At 41.3% G+C, this 22,794-nt stretch overlaps 1 protein-coding gene across 1 annotated transcript in view; it reads right to left on the minus strand.

Annotated features, from left to right (window-relative positions):
- Positions 1–3,876, minus strand: part of LOC139929630 (phosphofurin acidic cluster sorting protein 2) — a 48,212-nt gene extending 44,336 nt beyond the window's left edge. The window contains exon 1 of the mRNA XM_071922578.2: positions 3,578–3,876. Within this exon, the coding sequence (XP_071778679.1) occupies positions 3,578–3,789 (212 nt within the window). The 5' untranslated portion in view covers positions 3,790–3,876. The remainder of the gene's footprint in view (positions 1–3,577) is intronic.
- Positions 3,877–22,794: the final 18,918 nt, after the last annotated feature.

The following is a 22,794-nucleotide window of genomic DNA, read 5'->3' on the forward strand; positions in this document are numbered from 1 at the left end:
GCAGAGACAGACAACAGGCTAACAAAAGTTGTAACAAAGTTTCTATTACCTTAACCACAATCTAATCATTTGTGCACCCTTCGAGCATGTTATGTCATGGGAAGGAAAAAATACCTTTGAAAGGGGTGGAAAAGAAAGTCACTGTACCTGAAAGAGTGTGCAGAGAAGCTGAGCTTTTCCACAAATCAATGCACTCTTGTACTTTGGGAGGATGAAAAAGGTCTCTCAGAGTCCTATGTCAAAGTGAAATTAAGCCAAAACAAGTGTGCATAAGTCATAAAAGTCACCAATGTGTTTCAACCATCTAGGTCTTCACCAGGGTGTGAAGAAGAATAGATAAAACTCTTACACAAACTTTTTTTCATCCTCCTCAAATACAAGAGTGCCTTGATTTCTGGAAAAGCTCAGCCTCACCATACGCTCTTTGAGGTACAGTGGCTTTCTCTTGCTCCTTTTTCACATTTTAGATACCCCATCAATGAGCACCTTGTTTACAATACAGCTTACACACATCTACCACACACACAGAGTATACTAGACTCTTCTCTTTAAAAAAAGACCAAGTTTGCCACAAGGTATTAGAGACCTTGGTAGAGGCAGGCAGGCATCGCGGTGCAGGAATGAAAACAATGGTAACTGTCCAACAGGCAGGAGCAGCAGTGCTAAGGATGGAGCTGCCACAACAGCGTTTAGGAGCCACCATTCAGTCAACTGACACATACAGCAACAAAAATACATTTACTCAAAGCATTTCGCTGACGCTCGTGTTTAGACACAAGCAAACAACAGTGAAGAGTCTAAAGAGTCAAGAGTCAAAGCCTCATTGCCCAGATGATAGATGTAACAAATATTTCTGTGAACCTAGAATTATTGCGTATGATTGAGAAGTGGTAAGTAAAGAAGCAAGACCCAGGGAGAAAAGGCAGAAAACATCCTAGTTTTTTAAGGAGTCTGCTAATGGCACTGTGCCATAGGTGTGTCAACAGCAAAGCTGTCAGGAGCCACAACCCCACACTGAGAGGGCCTACGAGAGCTGACAACATATTTTCCAAAGTGGATAAAATATTTTCCCCTAAGTGTGGCTTTCAGTGGGGCTGCAAGACATAAAAGGGCTTTGAAGGATCAGTTTTTAAAATGCAAAGCCAACTAAAGGACAACAGATGTGTGTATGCTGTTTTGAAGGAGTGGCACAATAAAAAAAACAGTGAATTGATTTTAGTCCTATGCCCTTATTTGAAATCGTGCCACTCAGCTGGACATCCACATATGCTAAGGGATAGTTGAGGAGCAAACAGCTGCACACAAAGAGGCCCAGCCCCTGAAAGAATGCCAAGGCAGAATCCCCAAAACAGGCCTTGGGTTGGGCTCCATGCAAGATCTTTCTGAACAGCCTAGGCTAAGTGGTCTACAAACACAGAAGGTCCACTGGCCCAGAAATAGACCTGTCAAAATTACTTTGTAAGATACTGTAGGGGGTTGTAATTCCAAACCAACAGAAATCATTGCCAGAGTATTTAGCATTTAAGCTAAATAAACTTTTGTGACATCCATTATGTTTTATTCCATTACATATCAAATGGACAAATTATTTAAGACATCAACAAAGATTCATGTCAAGCAGCTACTCTAGTCTTATACTGAACTATGAGCAGTAAACCTTTAATCTAGATGCTTCTGCTCATTAATAATCCATAATCACGCTCATCCTTATTCATCTTTAATTCTGCACCTTGTATGTCATCCACCATGGAGAGAGCAGATAGGGTACAGGAAGAGACAGAGGTGGCAAATCAATAGGTAGCAATGTGCTTTGTATGGCATAGTCTATAAATGCACTGACATTTCTCCTGCATTTTCTGCTGGACGGTAGTCTTAAAGCTTAATGGATACATCTATCAGCAGCATTCTCACTAGAATCACTTGGCAGAAATACAGAGCCTCAAGGCTATTTACAAAACAATGCTTGTAAAGTTTACAGTACATCAGCCTAATCTGTTTGTGACCAAGACAACAGCTCTAAAATAAACCTAAGCCATTTCATCACAACCTAACATAAATTATCTTGTTGTTGTAAAACTGGTCACAAAAGCCAATTGTCCTTTTAAGAGCAAATATAAAAAATAATGGAATCATCTTTTCAGAAAGAGGACTACAATAAAAAACAGGAGAGTGAATTGTCAAAATAGAAAGCAATGGTGTCACTTCAAAGACTACTAGGCCTATTCATTGTCATTCAAGGTTGGCTTCAAATCAGCTGAGCCGTGACAGATTCATTGCCATATTCCATTTGAATAATGCTCAAATAGAGATTTGAAAGATTACAATGACTGTAAATTCTCCATGTTTTCAATGTGCTACGATTTCATTCACACTTGCATACTCATGCAGACATCAAGCAGTAAGCAAGCGCACATACACACATTGAGTGTGGAGGAAGCCCTCCCCTTGCAAGCCCACTTCTCTCCCAGTGAGTGGAACAGATCTAGGTCAAAGCTGATTAATGTGCCCACAGCTCCCGAGAGGTTCCTGGTCAGGTGGCAGCAATGCCTGCTCTCTGACGATGAATACTGATACAGAATATTACCACTGTAGTCAAAACTAAATGGTGTGATCAGTGTAACATTAAGACAACGTGGATGACTGTGAATTTAGATACACAAAAGACATCTAAAACGAACACTTTACTCTCTCCTTATGTCAGCTGATGTAGCACACTACTTTTGGTTGTGTTTATAGTAGGTTTATGGTTAAATGTAACCAGTCAGCCAACGCTGGGGTGTACTAGAGTGGCTGAACATGAACATAAAACAGCCCACACTAGAAATGAAAATTCTGACAAAACATGTGCCAGCTGTTAAATTGCCCAGTTGTTCAAATAGCTCATGACATATAGTACTGCTTCAGGGTGGAAAGGATGGCTGCTGCTTAACATGTATGAGACAAACGGCATCCATGTCACTGTATTTATAGATGTGTTGCCATTGGATGGCATGCATTCCGTAAATCAATTCAAGCATAGGCCTACATGGAAATAGGAAACTGTAGTGTCTGTTAAGCTCCTTTATCGTAGGGAACAAAGCCGAAGATGAGTAGCAACAAACAATCTGACTGAGACTGTGGTTAGCTGAACTTTTGTTAGCGATTTGTCATGCCGATGGGCGGATTAAAATACTGTATAATAGAGTCCAATAGAAGAGAGCAGAGCTGCAGATCACGTCTTTGCTATAAATGCAAATTAAACATGGAAGCACTGGCTATTTAGCCAGCTGCATCCTCTACTTTTGAGAAACGAGATAGCTAGTGGACAGAGTAAAAACCTTGCAGCATCATGCATGAGAGAAACTCACACAGTAGTGCTATTTGCTAGGTAGCTTTAGCGTTAGCTAGCTAGTTAGCTTGCTAGTTAGCTACCCTAACACTGTTTGGCAATGTGTGGCAGCTCGTCTCTCTTGACCAACATTATCCTCTACGAGGGCGTTGTTTGTGTAACGTTAGCTGATTATTTATCAAACGATACGGTGATTTGTAAACATTGTGATTGCGAGCTATTCTGCTAACATGAAAACGTTCACGTTACCTCGGAACGCAGCTCGGAGATGAGCGGTCTATCTCCCAGGTCGCAAAGAGGTTCATGGGCACAGGCATGGTGCCGGAGCCCGAGCCCAGGACCACAGCTCCGGCTACCGCTCCAGTCGGGAAGGTTGTCGGTGCCGGTCCACCGCCGCCACCGCTGCTCGGGTTCAGGAAAGCGGCCCGGACGCCTCCTCTCTCTACAGCCGCCGCCATCATCACCTCCACTGCCTGGGGAGCAGCTGTTGCTAACTGTCGGACGAACGCGCGAGCTGCTGAACTCTCTGCTGCCTGCTCCAGTTCCTACAGACTCCCAGCTCCTCTGGACGGACTGGAGATGCTGATAGGCGGGGCTTGTCATTACTGATAGGGGGCAGCATGTCCCTGTTTCTAGGGGTGGGACATCCATATTATAGTATAGTATTTATGTTAGGGATTCAAGCCCAGGCCTGAAAACATATTGCTATCCTAGATTTTCTTCTTCTTACCCTTACGAAACAACGCTAATGCTACAGTAAATTTTAGGAATACTACACGCACATGACAGCAAAGGTCTTTAGGAATATTACAGTGATACCATTGGAGATACAAACACCATCGAGCATGATAACATTACTACAAAATCAGTATTGAGTACCACTGTGACACTGTATGTCCCTATAGGAATATTAAAGGAATAATATAGGACTTTTATAGTGATACCATAGGAGAAAAAAATACTATAAAATACTTGAAGGTCAAACTCAGAACTCCAGAAGGTGATCCTTGTAAGGCAAACAACCACCAATAAAAACAAAAACCAATAGTTATGTCTAATTTTTTGAAAAATAAGGGGTTTGTGAATCATCTTAAAATTATATATAAAAACAGCCATGTAGAAAAATCTGGCCTGTGTTTACCAATTAACTTTAAAGTGGGTGTGACCTGGCTTTTGGCAATAACTCCTCTTATTCATGTTTTGTCATCAGTTTGTCATCACATAATGAAACATCATACAGGTTTTCACTCATTGTATTCATAATGTGGGCGTTGCGAAGCCCTTTGAGACTGTAACTGTGATTAAGGGCTAAAATAAACTTGACTTGACATGTTCAGGAGGGTTGGAGACGTGTGTGAGGGCATGTTTAAAATGAACAATGGGAGATTTCAAAATATATAGGTCTGGCGAACCAAATATGAAATTTGACATAGCCTACATGTTAAGGATTCAAATATTAGCAAATCTATAATGATTCTCACTGGTGTGTGAGGGTGTGGTCTATCATATAATGGATCACCACAGTGTGTCAGCGACCAGTCCAGGCTTTGTTTTGTCCCTATATAATGTCTCCATACAGGACAGCTTATGCATTAGCCAACTAGGAGGATGTCAAAAACCCTTCCCTACCTCTCTGCTTACTTGTGAATACGACTGTTGAATACAACCATTGGAGGTGCTGGCCAGTAACTCACCATACCATGCTTCCCTGCAGTATAACATTATGGCAATGCACCAATTAATCATTTAATTAGTGGATCAAGTGAGGCAACATGCTAACTCAGCAAGGACAATTAAGATGTGGACTAGGACTATAATATATGGATATGTATTTGTGCAATGTGTTTCTGCTGTACTTTGAAGGAAGATATAGAATATTGTTTATTGCTTAGGCTACTTTACCAAATGTTTCTGTACCAATTCTATTTATCAACTTAGACTGGGTTTACATAATCAATATGAAACTTGGCACATATGTTAGAGCTTTTGTTAATTATTTATACCAAATAAAAAAACCCCGAAATCAATCCATCAAGAGTGATGTGTTAAGCTAATCACACTTAGTTAGACTTAGGCCTAATCATGCAATGTAAATCCTGTCACCTCCTCCTGCCATTAAAAAAATAAAATATATATATATATAAATATATAGTCCAAGCCTAATTTAACAGCAACACACCGATTTTTTGGAAAATACGTTCTTTGATCAAGTCACTATTGTGTGACAGGAAGGCTGTGGGCAGTTTCACCTCAGTGTGCTCAGTATCTAGTGTGCTACAACACTTGAGATGATGCAAAGCTAGCTTGCACCATCACTTAGACTTTCAACAGAGGGCTAAGCCTTTGCTATGCACCATGGCGAATGAAATAAATAGCCTGCTGTGCACACAGAGGTGAAACAAAGAGCTTATTTGGTAAAAAAAAAAAAGTTAGTACATTCCTTTAGCTCTGCCTCGGCTGGTTGTCTGTCACAATCCCACAAGATAGATATATTTGTCTTTGCAAAACCTGCTGTGAGTATCAAAACCTAATCTAATCTTCATAGCTATACAACTCTATACACCTGACAACATTCAGTCTTTCAGACTTTAACCCTGGAATCATTTGATTTCAATGCAACCCCAAACGTTCTCATCCTTTAGTACACTAATTCCTTTTTACAACATTATACTTTAACAATATTCTGAACATATATGTATCCATATTTCTGTTCAGATAGACTAGAACAGCATTTATCCTATTTTGTGAAAAAAAAGTGAAAGTGTCCTCAAGAGGATAAGCATTCACCTTGTTTAGTTAACTTAGATGCGTGCACATGAAAAACTCTTGGCCAGGATCAAACTCAAGCACCCTGTAAACTTCATGGATCAGCTACAGAGAAGTCAACATGACTGGACCTGTCCTGCAGTACATGTTGGTTGCCTGCAGATACAGTAGTTAATCATCTCCTGTCCTTAAGGTTTAACCTGTGAATAATTTTGAGATGCTGCCTTGACCGTTATGGATACAGTTGATTAATGCATGAAGCTGTAGGAGTGCACTGCCACCTGGTGTGTGAATACCAGCACTAGAACCAGAATGTGGGACATTAAAAACTAAATTTGCACCTTGTAAATCTTCCAATAGGTGGCAGACTTTCTCTATTATTATAAGGCATGATATTACATGCACAATTTGCTCTCTCTCTCTCTCTCTCTCTCTCTCTCTCTCTCCCTTTACCCTCCCCCCTTCCTTTCTCTGTGAACCTCCAACTCCCATAAGTATATGAGTGGGTGGGCTCATATAATATGACACTGTGACACCCTTGATGTTTCCACAACATAACACCTCGACACTTCATAAGTCAGGCTTCCACCTTCATTGAATTCTGTGGAAGAGAACAAAATTACCAGGCATCCGTTTGTCACGCCACACCTGTTCAACCACGGGCATCTTCCCACAAAATCACAGAGGCTGTTCACATCCTAATATCAAGAGAATGATAATACTAAAATCAAATCAGGAAAGGTCTGAGAGAAGCCAGACTAAGAGGCTGCCCACACTGAGGTTTTGGATATGTTAAAGTGTTGCAGGGTATTTGCTGTCTTTCTGATAGGCTTAGTGCCAGTCGACAAGTCCTTGACATAGGCGATAGAGCGAATGCTGCATTGGATCTCTCCGACGTTAGTTTGCACTCATTGGAGTAAATGTAATTAACAAACATAATCATCTGCATCATCTGTTCAGTTAGTTATTCTTTCAAAGATGCTTGTTTGAAAACCACAGATCCTTTAAAATGCTAGAGTGATGAAAAGCAAACGCTGTATCCAAGCAGATCTTTATTTTGGGGGTTTTTGTTTTAGGTTTGGTTACCAGCCGCACCGCACCATCAAAGTCAGAGAGTTTTATAGGCAAGCTTTCGATTACGAGCTAAAAACGGCACTTTTTTTGGATCACTGCACAAGGTTTTCAAATTGCAGTCACACATGTTCTCATTTAAATTTAGCACTTCAAGGGCATTAGGGCTTTGTAATGTTTGCTGAAACTTGGCAAAGTGGGTGTGAAGAACATCAAGCCCAGAGGAGCTGAGGGTCTGCCTTGTGCCTTGTGCCTCTCTTCCAGTATTTTAAGTGGCACCAGATATCATTGTTACGCTTCTGTTGCCACCCTTGGATGACTGAGTACTGAGGAAATGGGTTCTCTCTGCTGGTTCTCTCATGTGGTTTGGCAATACAGCACTAATGAATCAAATCTGATAATATGGTCATCTTTTTGGCATTCTTGCAGAAGCTATTACAGATTTAGAGAATATGAAATATTGTTAATCTATACATTGTTAGACAGCTCTATGCAGTAAATGCAGCGAAATGTGCACCATATTGACACATTAATGAGAAGTGGCTTGGGCCACTTGAGAGGCACAACAGAAATTATGCACAGCCATATGCTGACTCCTGAGGAGCTGAGCTTAGCGGCGTTTGTGCTGCAGATGAGTATGAATACTTTGCGTGGGAGTCATATGATACCTGCAGCACAAACGAGAGAAAGTCTATGTTTATCTGAGTTGGAGCCTCTGGAGGCAGAGTCAACATCTGCCTTCCTACTCACTTTATATTTTGTGATGATGAAGACGTTAACCTGACAAGATTAGAAAGAGAGGGAGGAAAGCATTTTCATTTTTAGCATTCTGACTCGACTGGCTGCATCCATGTGCGTGTTTATAACTGTGTTTTTCGATCGGTTTTGACAATCTACTAATAATTCCATCCAATGTAACACTCAACACTGACTCACATTTCCCTGTTGCTTTCAATGAGGCCGCTGTCTGTGCTGGCTTACATTAAAATGGATGGCATTTGAGAGGAGACATGGACCAAAGACTCATCTCATCTACAGTGTAATCAAGCTGTGGGTGAAAGAAAAGGGTTAACGCTCTGGACTATCAAAGCCAACCCATTTAACACCAGTTTAAAGGAGGTCTCATTCATCAGGGAAACTGTGCACAGTCTTACTGTTATGTTTCTCATTTCACACACATATTACACCAGGCTCCAATCTTAGCCCGGAGTGATTGGTCTCTGGTGAGCAGTCAGACACAATTTAAAGGTCCTGTCTATTTGTAATCTCCTGAAAAGATTGCCACATGCCCAGATACAGTAGAGCAGATCAATCCAAAGCACATCTATTTCTCCTCCATAAGGCCTCTGTATACCTCTCTTACGACTAATCACACTTCAAAACACTCAGGGCTGCAGATAAGCTGCTGACCTAATTAAGGTTTTGCGAGCCCAGCAAATTAAGGATATTATGTCTTGTGGATCACATCCTTCCTTACTGAACAATCGATGTACAATTTCCTGCATTTTTGTTGAATCTCAGGTATTTACATTATTTCTGTGTGGTTTGGTTCATGATATATTGGCAATGCCAATGAGTACTGTAAGAGAAGAAGTGAAATGAAAGCCCCCACTGTCAAGTGTCAGCTGGATCAGCAGATATGACCAATGTGAGCGTAAATGAGAGATCCTCTCATGAAGGCTGCTATAGCCTATCTGTGTTCTCACTGACAGTAAATCATAAAGACAAAGGTAAGCCTTAAGTTGTGGCTAAGCTGACATGCACAGGACAGGAGGCGGATGCAAAACAGTTCAATTTCACCTCCTACCACTCAAATGATGGGCAAACCTCATTTGGAGATTATGACAGACATCAGGTATTCCTTAACACAAACGCTTGGCCATGATACAGAGAACATGGCAGTTTTTGAATGGGGGTTTGTAAGCTACTGTAACATAGCACATCAGTTTGTATTTGCACTTGAATGACGCAGAAGTTCTCTTTCAATCTAGCCAGCATTGCTTTTGGCTGCTTGTTTATGGAAACTCTCCTCACGCAGTGCACATTAACATTTATACAGAATGAAATCTTCCCTCTACTTTCTTCCCCAGACATCTGGAGATTTGCACTAATAGCAGTTTACTGAGGAAGCTGAGATAGTGGAGAATGGTAGTAGGGGGGGAAAGAGACAGAAAGAGAGAAGAGAGAGAGAGAGAGAGAGAGAGAGAGAGAGAGAGAGAGAGAGAGAGAAGCCATGGGAAACGAAAAAGCGATGGAATGAGTTAAGGATGAAATCCTATTAGAACATGTGTGCAAATCATATCATGAAATGCACGCCCCATCACGTGCCAACTTCAAATCTCATCTTAATCTTGCAGTACATGAAATCTGCATAGAGCACATTCATAATTGTCATCCATTGTTTCTCCATGGTATCAGCGCGGCTCCACTGATCTCTGAAGAACGCCGCGCCACATTCCCCCCCGACGCTCAGTGTGTATCGCTCCGGACAATGCATGTAAGGAAGACAAGAGAGACGGAGCTATGAAAGCCATTAACATCAAAGTCTGCCGCGGAGAAGAGAGACAAGCCTGCAAGACAAAAGGCCTGCAGGAGTCCTAAAGAGCCATCTCCTGCGAGGGCTGACCAGGTCTCAGAGCACAGTGACAGCATGGGTGGCTTGTACGAGGCCAGGCAGCCATACAAAAGACAAACTCTGGACGAGAGCCAACGTCGCGGGCGGATTTCTGCTGTCATTAAAAATCCTATTTAAGTAGAAGCAGGAAATGCACCTGCCAGGTTGCTCTCTCCTACCTTCGCCTCTCTCTCTAATGTGTTCAGATGGGAACCATTGTTGAAAGGAATCGTTTTGCATTTAGATTTCCCAGAGTAAAAAGAGGAGCGTGCGGGAGGGGGGGGGCGAAATTCCCTGCTTGCTGACATGTTTCTCAAAGAGAAAGCTCTTCCTAATGAGTCCTCTTTAGCTTAGGTGATTATTTTCTGCCATGGCGTTGTAACTGGCTTGCTAGTACATGTTTTTTTCCACTATTAACCCAGATATCCAAAATGGCAGCCCCGGGGTATGTTTGATTGCTCTTCCCCATTCCTTTGAACTCCACTGCAATCAGTCAACCCAAACTTGGGCTGGTTTTCCCCATGAAATTGAAAAGGTATCTGTCTATCACAGCGTTCCCCCAAGTCACCTAACGAGAGACAAATCATCTTCCTGAAATGCCATCTTTGAACTGTGAGGGCATTGGAGGCCATGTGTGCTATCTCTAGCCACCTCTGTCACACATGCAAATCAAAATGAATGCCGCAGAGGTTTTAGTCCCTCCTTTGTATAATGTGTGTACAGTGGCAGACAAGTTCATCCTTTCCCAATGCAAGTATTTGTATCAACCCTATCCAACAACAGGCTGCGGTACAAAACATTTGCTCACAAAGCTCATCCAGCATCCTCTGAATCCTCTGCATCTGTCCAGTTAAAATATTTTCTATGATGGCAAAAGATTTTTTATGATTATACTGACATAACTAATAAGACAGAAAATATTTCAGCCACAAGCATTTGAAATATGTGCTAAAATGTATTAATGCATTGGTAAGATACTGCTGAAGACACAAATTCCCCTCAAAGCCCTAGTTGAACACTACAGATTTACAGCAGTACTAAACTGATGAGACTAGTTAAGGGTAAAAAGAGTAAAGAGTAACTCATCATTTAAACTCAAAAAGCATTGCGGCGGTACAACTAGCGCTGTGAAGAGGATATCTTCTTTAGAGGCAGTACCATGACTTGCCATTTCCATTTGGCCTGACATCATTTGAAATTTTCTGGCTTTAGAGAAATGTGCAGTCAGATGCTAGACAGTTTAGTCAGCTTCCAATTTTTCATTTGTGTAAAAAACTTTCTAGCCTGTCGTGAGCTGTACTAAGATTGTGCATTAACATCTAAATCCTACTCTTAATATGTATTTTAGATAATAATAAATGACAGAATACAAAATCCCCACTCATTTTTAAAATATAGTTGTTTCTGCCCATATTTTGTAATTTTGATACATTTCCATGTATTTCTGCCCATCCATAGATAAGAGATAAGGCAGTTAATAACAAATGAATTTAACTCAGAAAAAAAGTAATAATGATGATAATGATGATAACGATAATACTACTACTACTATGACTATTATTACTATTATGACGACTACTATTACTACTACTACTACTACTACTACTAAGTATTCAACAAGAAGTAAAAAAAAAACATTGTACGGATGATTCACTGTCAAGCTGTGAAAAACACAAATAGAAGGCCTATGTGTGTGGACCATGAAGTTTTATACAAATTTGCTTTGATGTCTGAATAGGAGAGCTTGCTCCAAGCCCTGCAGCTCCTCTGTCCGTACTTATTGAGCTGTGGTAAAAGGATGGATGGGGTACTTCAAGGAAATAGGGTACTTGTGATAAAGCCCGACAGGATCCTGCTGTTTCCCCGATACCACCCACACCAAATATATGATACATTTATCTAGGCTGCCAGTTATGAAGTGAAAGTGCCACTGTTTTTCTGAGAGCCACTTAGAAGACGCCGGGACCGGTTGCCAGATAAGGTGGTGAGCGCGCTGCTTGTCCTCGTCTGGAGGTGCCCTTCAACAGGCGTCGAGCTGTGACGGGAGGCGCCCGGCACATCATGAATGTCAGAGAGGCGGAGGGGGGGCCGCTCAGCTGACCTCACCTTTGTCCGTAACTTGTCACAGATGTCCCTCACCGCCTTGTCCGTGGGCACTTCAGGGCAGCATGGGAAACTGACATATCTGATTTTACTGACAGAGCAGAACAGGAGCAGGCAAAGGATCGCTTTGCAAACACCGCCCCGAGGGCCACAACAGAAAAACAGAGCACTGACTTTATCCTGTTGGTGAGCTTGAAATGTCAGGAGCTTTTTTTTTCCTCTGACCCCTGTCAAAAGTAAACGCTGTCATAGTGGAGCTGTTCTTTTTTGTGTGACCTGTATTCCTTCAGCAGTAGATTCTGAGAAAATAAAGAGACCCCGTATTTAAATAATTCCCCTGTTTCAGTACTTGTGCTGTATAAAGGCTGAGATAATTTGCACCCATTTAGTGTAGCTGTCAAAGAGGATAAAACTGGCCATGTAACCAGGCCGCTGCTTCTGCCTGACATTGCACAATGTGTGCATTTATCCCAAATGTGTTAAGGTGTCCTGGTTGTTGGCCTCATGCCACTACTTTAGAAAATGTTTGATTAACCAGATTGACCCTGCTAAATGGAGGCCTTCTAATGATCATTTTATTTGTCCAGATCTAATTTGTTTTACAAAACTGATGACTTTAACATTACTTAAAGCTCATAGGATCTACATGTTATTTGGTTCATTAAAAACACCCTAAGCTTTAAACCCTTAGGCAAATAAATGCAATTGCAGTTCATTTGTATGACAGCTAAAGGGATGGGAGGGAGGTAAAGCTCACTGGAGGTATGCTGCTAACAGCAGGAGTCAGTTCACAGGTGTGAAGATACTAGATCAGCATGTTCTACATAAAAAATAATCATTAAAACCTTATGTTAATTTTAGTAATATTGCTTCAGTGGTATTATGTACTTAAGTGCAGTGAGCAATTCAAGAGAAACATTCAACTCCCCTCACACATAACCACAATCCAAACACCTACCATGATTCCATTATATTATAACTGTATCACAATATTACTGACTCGATCTGAACTCCTTGTTTTCCCAAACAGATTTCTATGGAGGTGCTCGCCCTAGTTAAGTAAATAGTGGCTTAATAGTGGTAAAGTGGCCAAAAACCATATTCAATAGCACATGACGGTATGATACATGGAAGACAATGATGGAAAAGTGAAAGGTAGACAGCCAAGAAGACAAACAGAAAACACAAGCAAGGTATCTTCTCAGTGGGATTTTTGACCCAGATCTTGAACAGAATGTTTGAAGCTGCAGGCGATGTCAAGCATGGATCCAAAGCATAAATTTAGATTCATAAAGTTTTATTCTGTTAATTAGTCCACATAGCTGCACTGAACTAACTCGATGTTTCTTCTTCAGTATGATATTGAAGGCTGTGCATTTAAACCTAAATATGAAGACACCCACACAGTCCATCACGTGGTTCACTGAAGCTGTCGTCTCTCCAGCTGGAGACTTGATTCTGTTCCCATCAAGGCCAACAAACTCTTGTTGTATTTTGTGCCTACTTTGTTAGCTGTAATAGTCAGAACCATACATTATGGCAAGAAATCTTTCATGACTTCACCTTGAATGTCTTTCGTTTGTACTTTGTTGTCAGTAATTATTTTGGTGGATAAGATTTACATATTTGCTAGTATTCTTCATTGTTTAACTGCAAGGAGCGCATCTGTTTACCACCCTGCAACCTCAATATGGATGCTGGTTAAAACATTTTATTCTCAGTTTCCAAGAATATAACATTTGAAAAAGCATATTTCACTGCAAAAACAAAAATACAAAACTTTGTCTAAGTTTGTTTGGCAGTCTGATGATAGAGTTTTTGCTGGAGGCAATAAACTTCAGCTGCATGACGAGCTCTAGTGATGTGATGACAGCAAGAAAGAACTTTTTTTTTTTTTAGCATTTCAGTGTCTTTGAGAAAATACTGAATGGACATCCCTAATTCGTTTTTTTATTTCTTATGGCTGTCATTGTGTGATTTTGGAATGGCAGAGAAAAAAAAAAGATTTATTCCAAAACACACAGAGAAAGCATAGTGTTTCACTAGTGATAGTGTTTCAGACCATATATAGCAGTGATTCTCAACCATTTTCACACCAAGGACCCCTAATTTAGTCCACATTAGGGCCACAGACCCCATGAGAGTTTGTCTCTCAGACCCAAATCTGAGAATATTTTTGTTAGATATATGATTTATTAGATATTGTTGTCCAGAATTCCACAACTATCTGTATTGTAGGTAGAGAGATAACGGTGAAACTATGACCAAAATAGTATTTCTTCTACATTCTCTAATTGTATTAGCTTCTTTTAAATGAAATAATGGTGAAGTTTAACAATTCATCAATTTGCTGGGGACCCCCTGGTGGTCCCCGGACCCCACATTGAGAACCACTGATATATAGGAACACTAAAAATGTTTTGTTAAGGCTGCATTTCTAAGAAGATGAATGCGAGATGTTTACAGTAATCGTATCAGATATTAGGCCATTAAATATGATGCTAGAATATGGAAAAATGAAAATCTCAAGTATGAATAGCAAGTTGGAACCCGGCCTGGGATCACCTGTAAATTCAGGTCACTGCCAGCCTATGTGGGGAAACAGCTGCGCACGCTGCTATAGAATAAGCCTTGTTAATTTTCTGAAGTTTTGGGCACAAGAAGATTAAGAGTTTGTTTATATGTGGCTGTGCGGATGATTACTGGGATGGCTCTCACTGCTGGGGCCGGGGGATTAGAAAAGCATAAGAAACCCAAATGTAAAATGGTCTGTTATCTCATGCCAGGGAGGAGTGCGGGGACCAGATGTTATCTTTATGTGGGTAATGGGTTATCACATCTCGGGGCACAGATTACAGATTTATTGTCCCTCCCTCCCTCTCTTAGATGTTATTGAAGGAGGTTTCATTATCTTGTCTACACACTGTCACCTCAATGACTCAGCGTCTTCTCCTCGGCCCGATGCAGAGTCACAAAGCAGCTTAGTTCCCGTCACCTCATTTACCCTCCTCACACCAATCTCAATAGCTCCTTATCGCCATAAACATATCATTGAATTCCAGCAATGACTTTCCGGTTATTAACTTTCATACTGCGGCGCTAAAGCTGATGGGAAGATGGGGAATTTATTTGACCATGGTTTTGGGGATTAGAAATGGTTAATGGTTGTTTGGCTTTGGGGGCTTAGAAGGAGATTCCAAGTGGCTCGACACATGCAGTTATCAAAGTATGCCGTAGATATTGAGTCAGATGTCGAATGACAACAAAGAACCTGCAGGGAAAATCAACTCAGAGGTTTGATCTGGTTTGGTTGATTTGGCCAGTAACCAACAACCAAAAGACTGTTTAACCAACTTAATTTACAAAAAAACAGAAGAGGCTGAATTTTTCCATTTTTCCATGCCTATCCGCAATCGTTATTGCCTTAAATCATCTAATATAAACTTACTTATTCAATCATGATGAACTTCATTAGGGCCACCAGCTGTTTTAAGTCAGTGTTGATTTTCGGTGCGCTCCTTTGCTCCAGCTAACAGGGGAACATGAATAAAATGGGATTAAAAGATATTCTATGGGCCCCTGTGACCTGTCACATTATCATACGCAAATGTAAGTGGGATCACTTCAGAGCAGAGTCTCACCTCTCTAGTCATGTCCTTATCCCACTGCAAAGTCCAACAGCATGCAGTCTTCTGAAAAATTAAAATATCTCTCTGCATTTTTTCAAAGCGTCTGCACAATCCTACAAACTGTGGACGCTATAATGCCTTGGATATCCACAAAATTGCAGAATCCATAAAACTGTCACTTCAAAAATTGCATGGATGCCAATCAGCGGACAGCAAAAAAATCTATAAATGGCAAAGGTGACATTCTATCTTCATAATTGGAGAGTGTTTGGGCGAATTTCTTATGTTTTTCCCTGAAAAAGAATCAAAGGAAGTATTCTACAAGTCACTGCATGGCTGTCATAATAATGTTGCACTGGGAGTTATTAAGTTTATTAAGTTACAACGTCTGTCAAGGCAATGGATGGAACTAAAGTTGTCAGAGGATAGAAAGTCGCTGTTGCCACCAAATATAAAACCCCCCAAAGATAAAAGCCCTACTATGCTTTAAAGAAATATAATGAAAAATAACAAAATTCTCAAGTAACTACAGTCATGTATTTGCCATACATCATGTATTTATTGCGATGATTATTGCTTAATCAATGCTGTAAATCAGCTGTGCAACATATTTCGCAGCAGCCTGGGAGTAGCTACAGTAGCTTAACCCAGTAAAAATGTATTTAGAAAGCTTAAGATTGTCTGGCTGTTTCAAGAAAAACATTTCAAACGGTGAGACGAGGCGGCGCTGAAGCCCCCCTGTGGAGCGGTGGGTGTGGGATCTAATACACAGCATGTCCTGTCCACAAAACCTAACAAAACCACCACCATCTATCGATTCACACGCTGCACACACCCAACAGTCCGTCCCAGCGCCCGGTGCTGCCTCCACCAGAGCCTCCATGTCATTTATTATTGACAGACCACTGAAGAAAAAGCCTCCGCCCCCACAACCGAGCAGCAGCCGCTGACCGATTTAACTACTTTGAGTGTACTTGAAGACAAACACCGAGACTCACAATGACTCTACATTTGCATTTCACTTTTAATCTGAAAACGCTATCATCAGATTCGTTTCCAAAGAGACCGAAGAGTATGAGTGATTTCAAAAGTGCTTGCATTCCTCCTCACCGATCAGAAAGTCTTTCCTGACTGTTCCAGAGATGCTGAATCTCACTCTGGCTTGTCAGTGAGGCAAGTGCTGAATCATTCAGATAACTGCTGTAAGTGTGCACAGGTGCAGTAGTGATTCATGGACAGGTGCCAGGCTTAGAATATGGTGGTTAAAATGTGGTGGTTAGAGGTGAGAATTGGAATTGGAAAGAAAAACACCAAAGGACCGTTGGCTTTAAAGTGATATTTAATTTTGGTAGAACTTCTCCACTTTTTAGCATGCGTACCTCCATATATCACTTAAAAACTGACATTTTCACTTAGAAGATCTGCTTTATAATCATCTCTGACATACAAACAATAGGACCTCCCAGCACAACACTTATCATTAACATATCATTAATGTGGGCAATACTGACTACTAATTATAGTGATAATATCTGACTCAATTTTAATGATCTGTATGTTTTTTTTAACTGTGTGCTGCAAAATGAATTGCCCCAGCGGGGATAATAAAGATTTTTCTACTCTACTCTACTCTACTCTAATATTTTCAATAATACTTAAGGAATTTTTCTGACTCTCTGACTCTGATTTTTATATACTTTCAGGAGATAATTTTGCCTGTTTGTCATTATCTGAGTGAAAGTCCAAAAAAGAAGCAGTGGAGACCCTTTATACTAAAAAATCTAAATGTTTCAGCAAACAAAATATCTTGCTACATGATATGAAACAGACCTGCAGCACATGTCCTTGTGTGTGAGGAACATGCAGGCTCAGAGCGGTCCCGTCCTTGTCCCTCTGTGCTAAGCCCAAATCTCTGTCTTGTGCACATATTTTCCTCTCAGAAGGCCCATCATGTATAACAGTAATTGGCCACGTGCAATCTAGCTCCTATTTCTCTGGGGGATGTTTGTTGTCCGCATTCAGTTGGATGCACACAAATTTGAGAAGCGGTGGTGAAAAACTCCACATACAGCAGGATCGATACAAATGGACTGTTATTAGATGTGATTTGAGGAGGTTGTTTGGGGACTTTTTTAGCAATTGGATAACTCCCCCTACACAACACTAGTAATCGATCTCAAATCACCGCACCACCAGATGCACTGAATTTCCCAGCCTTTTCTCATTTCTTTGACCTGCAGTGGAACAAAAACAAAACTTTACCCAGGAAGGCGGCGCCCGGGGTGTCGAATCAGCGTGTGTCCCGACGAGGCGGCTGCTTTGGCTTTCCATTTTCTCACCACAAAGAATCATTGCATACTACATATTAAGGCATGCAATCACAGACCCTCACCCACAATAATAGCCTGAATGTCACGAGAACGGATGGCGGCTCGCACCGGAGAGAGGCTTTCTATTACACATCATAGTACCTATTTTGCTTTGGTAGACAGGGTGCAGGAGAGAGAAGGGGTTAGGGAGAGGGGAATGCAGTCATCCCGCCACTAGACTCACAAGGTGTTGCCAGTGCAAATGTGGAAAATGTGGAACATGGCATGTAATCACCTCGCTAATTAAGGAAGAATCTTCTGAGCACAATTTATTGCAAAGAAAACCCTTGCTATTGCCATCGCTTTCTTTCTTTTTTCCCTACAGGGAAAACACAGAGTGACACCAAGGTGAAGAGTCAACAAGGGAGGTTGGGTTTGTCTAAGTGAAATCCATTTTGTACATTGCACACATACCTCACAGAGACTTGGTCAATTCTATTCAGTGCCCTGCTGTAAAAAAACCCTGAAAACAAGCAGTAATTTTGTTGGGAATGAAAACGATCTTCATATCAAATGCGATTTATGTTAAAATTAACCTGAAATTTTTATAAAAACCCCTCTTTGATCTGGAATGCCTTCAAACTCTCAACAGAGACCTTCAGGGTGAGAGAGTTAGAGAGTTGCTCAGTATTTCACCAGCCAGAACTATGAAACACATTCAGTCTTAGGTGTTTCTGTACTGTGTTAAGACAGTTTTAAGATAGCAGGGCTCTTACTGGACTTTTAAATGATGATAATTGCCGGGCATTGCTTGAAATCATCACAGGTGGTAATATGTCAAAGTTACAAAGACACAGCATGCATCTTCAGGCATGTTTACTGGCCACATACACAACCATGAAACCCCTCCAGGGCAACATATCAAGTATGCACACACTACTATATCTTCCTCTCTCCACATGGATAGAAGAGAACACGTTGTGCAATATTCAACAAACCCAATACACTGTTACGGCTAATGAAAAGCAGCATAACACAATGGCTTCTTTATCTGAACCCATTATAAAGGGCCGGGTGTAAATTTGACGAGAGCGAACTGAACAGCCATGTCCACTGAACAATGATAATGATAATCTCCCAGTAATGGTTGTGTTATGTTTGTTTACTTCCCTCTTTGAGACGAACCTTTCTGCACACTTACAAAAAAAAGAGTGTAACCCAAAAAATGAAAACTCTTTTGTTTTATGTTCGTCAAACACTGCATGCATGATAGGGGATTTCTTTTCTTTTTTTATCATTTGAATGTAACACCAAAAACAATCCAAATCGCTCTCTTGCTCAGTATCGCTGTGTATTGTGTGCTTGTGTTTCAGGGAGAAAGTGTGTGCGCGCTAAATGAATATGTGATTTCGAAGACAATGAGAGCGAGCCTTCATTTGTAATCAAGACAGGCGTTGGTAGCATCCATTGGCAATGCAAAAATGTTTTCGTTAACTTGTTTCCTAAGCCAACTGCCAACATTTTCATACTTCAAAGAACTGTTTTCATGCCCACATTCTACTGTGACTCCAATGAGAGATAGAATATAATTGCCTTATATGAATAATTCAGTCGTGGGATGTATGATAAGTTCTTATCAGGGCTTTTCCTCAAGGTCCTGGAGACTGTTTTCCCCTTTTTACATGGCTGGCTGCTCCTCCAAGGTTCTGAGGTCTCTATCTTCTGCTCTCCCTTTCCCTCTGATGCCCACCGGGAGAAGCAAGTCAGCACAATTCACACTGACTGACACCGACGCCACGGTCATTGCCGACAAACAGGCCGCTCTCTGCTTACTCTGCGATAACGCGGCACGCTAGATTAAGACTTCATCTTTCAAAAACACATAACATGCACGACATGGTTCTGCACGAATCATTAGAAATTCTGCATCGTTGTTTCCCCTAATCGCCCGTGTTTATCGCGATGACAGGTCGGGGCTTGAGAGATCGCCGATGGATTCTACAAACAAATGTAAAGAGGAAACGTTATTTACAGGAGATGTGCTACTGCAGGATCGTTTTCGTAGCATCTGTAAAAAGCTGGCATGATAAAAGCCGCAGTTTGTAGGCTACCACACAGGAAGACAGTAGAGATTATGCTTCCTTGAGCAGATCTGTCCGGAAAATGGGGCTCGGCAAATCTTCAGGACTTTAAAGCGCAACAAGAGTTTTCCCCTGTGTGTTGAGTTTTTGCGAGTGTCGGGTCTGTAAAGTGATTTTTTTTTTTTCTCCCTCCTCTCCGCTAAATCCATTGTTATGGAGCCTATGCTACAGAGTTTAACAATGACCTCAACCAACTCCACTCTCTCTTTGACACTCTGTGACTCCTTGCAAGAGTTACCATACTTTGCAGCTTACTTTACTTCAGAGCTGTCTATCCTCGGCTTATATCAAAGGGATAGAGTTTCTTAACAGCTGCCCAATTTTCTCAAAAAAAAAAAAAAAAAAAAAAGTCCCCCTGCTATTCTCTGCAGCAAAAAGTCACCTCTAGAAGTATCTCACATACACATCAAAAAATGAGTATATTTCATTCAGAGAATGATGTGCTGTCGTTAAAGTGCATATGCCCATCTTGAATTGATCGATGGGACGGCTCTTCAAATTTAACGTTCGGTACCTTCCGTTATATATCAAATCCAACCTTGGCGTCTGAAAGTTTGCATTCCCCCCTGCAATTATGGCCCCGTGGCTTTCGAAGGTATTCATGGCAGACCGCACTGAGAGCCGAGTCAAAGCCCCGCATTAAACGGACTGAAGATCCATTTCGCATTTGGCAACGTTTGTCAGACATCTCTGTTCTGAATCTGATATGATGGTGTGACGCTCGGCAGTAAAGCGTCTGAACTGTCTGCGGGAGTCAATGCTTTTAGAAGTCTTCCTCACATGATGGAGGAAGCGTTGAGGGCATCTGGTTTATGTGGAAGGTTGAACTTCTCTTGGCCATTAAATAAACTGCTGCACACAGTAAGTCACCTTCTATACTCAAACGACAACTTCTGGGAGGTATGGGCGATTGTTCCATGAATATTTAAACTAACAATACAAGCCGTATTCCAAGAGATTCTTAACTCTTCAAACTCTTCTGACTTAATCCCACAACAGTGCACTGTGATAGTTATTTTCACCACAATGGGCAGTTCAGAGCACTGCTTTTCACACATGGCTGTAGACATCAATATTGCAGCGGGGACTGCTTCCCATCAAACTGTTTGCCTTGCCCCAGGCGAGCTCCTGAGCTCTGCAGGATGTCCCGCGCCGCCAGACAGTTTAGGGCCGCCGTCAGGCTCTATATGTCATTCTGATGCCTCTCTCACCCGGGGCCATGGAGGCAAACAGTGGTGTTCGCTTTTAGCACTTCAAGGTCCTTTGGATTCCCCCCCCTAAAAGTGTGGGGCTGGAAGCAGAAAGTGTTGACCTGCGTCGGTCCCTGGGTATGCATTCTAAAGCACCCCCTGCCTCCGCTGTGTAACCCCCGTGACAGGCCCAGGCTGCGGTATTCCGGGCCAAGAGGCCTTGACAGAAAAGGGCCTGATCTCCTGTGACAATGCAGCTTTCACTCTGGCGCAGGCACTGTACTGTTCACCTGACCCCCTCACACCAAAGGCTGTAATCCCAACTTTTCCATTACCGACTTTACAGAGCCACGGGCCACGTTCCGAGGTCCTCGTCTGACCTTGCTCTCCTCCATTCTTAAACACCGGGGCTGCCAGCCTGCCAGCCTTGGCACGACTACAAGTCTTACTTTCCTCAGCCGCAAGACTTCCAACACCAGGGACTTTTTACAGCATCACAAAATTAGTGAAAGAAATATGACTTTTTGGATGAGAAATATCTACTGTCTTGTCTTAAAAAAAATACTGTAAACCAATCATGCATCGACACTTTCCACTTTGGCCCGTGTGTGTGTGTGTGGCATTTGTCAGAAGATCCAGGGTGTCCTTCTGAGGAAAAGAGTTTATTTAATATAGAGCTGTTAGCATGACAAAAAAAAGTTTTTCACAACATCACAGACACTCTCTTTTGTTCATAAAAATATCAAGTGTTTATCTTACATGGGCAATTACACAATGACCTCGGTTAAAATCTTTGTTTTGAAATCTGTATTTTCGGCAAGTAACACAAAGGCTCTTTTTCTTTTATTTGAAGTCACTTGCCTCATTCACCTTTATGCTCTACTTGTGTTTTTTTAAGTCCTTTTCTGAATAACATCAACTTGAACTTGCCAAGGAGTAGGCTGCCAATTAATACTGAGACCAGATCAGTGTTTTTGGTTCTTCTGTTATGAAACAACCTTGTGATAATTCTGAAAAGTTAATCTCCCATTCTTTATGCTTTCAGCACGACCCCCGTACAATACACCCACTCAGATGAAGGTCTACCACTTGAATAGGAGGACCTACATTACAAATTGGTCACAATGTTCACATTTTTCCCATACATTTATTAATGAAATAATCTGCCAACTTCCAACTGCCAATGAAATAAAAAAAAAAAACATGAAAGACAGTGGTGTTGTCTAGAGATTCAGTAAAACCGAGTTGAAGCCGAAAACAAATGAGTCCAAACTTTGCAGCAGCTTTAATGTTATCTCCTGATAGTCATCCCATCCACTTCTTTAATCTGAGACATCAAACAGACATCTAAACTTTACAGTCCAGCCTTTCAGTCTTTATGAAGTCTCAGTCCTTTCAACTGTTTCTAGTCGTAATCCATACAATAACATGAAGCCATTTAATGAAGAAGTCTAATAAAAATACCAAAAAAAACCCTAATGGCTACTGATGGTGCAATAAAAGAGTAAAATCAATAAGGGGACACTTCTTGGCGGGAATCCAACGCTCAGCCACATCCCTTGGCTCAAGTCGCTCTGACACAAAAAATTATGAGCACACGGCAATCAAAAATAGAAAGATAAGGTCATGCCCTGTAAACAATA

The sequence above is a fragment of the Centroberyx gerrardi genome, chromosome 15 (assembly GCF_048128805.1).
Source record: "Centroberyx gerrardi isolate f3 chromosome 15, fCenGer3.hap1.cur.20231027, whole genome shotgun sequence".
NCBI lineage: Eukaryota > Metazoa > Chordata > Actinopteri > Beryciformes > Berycidae > Centroberyx > Centroberyx gerrardi.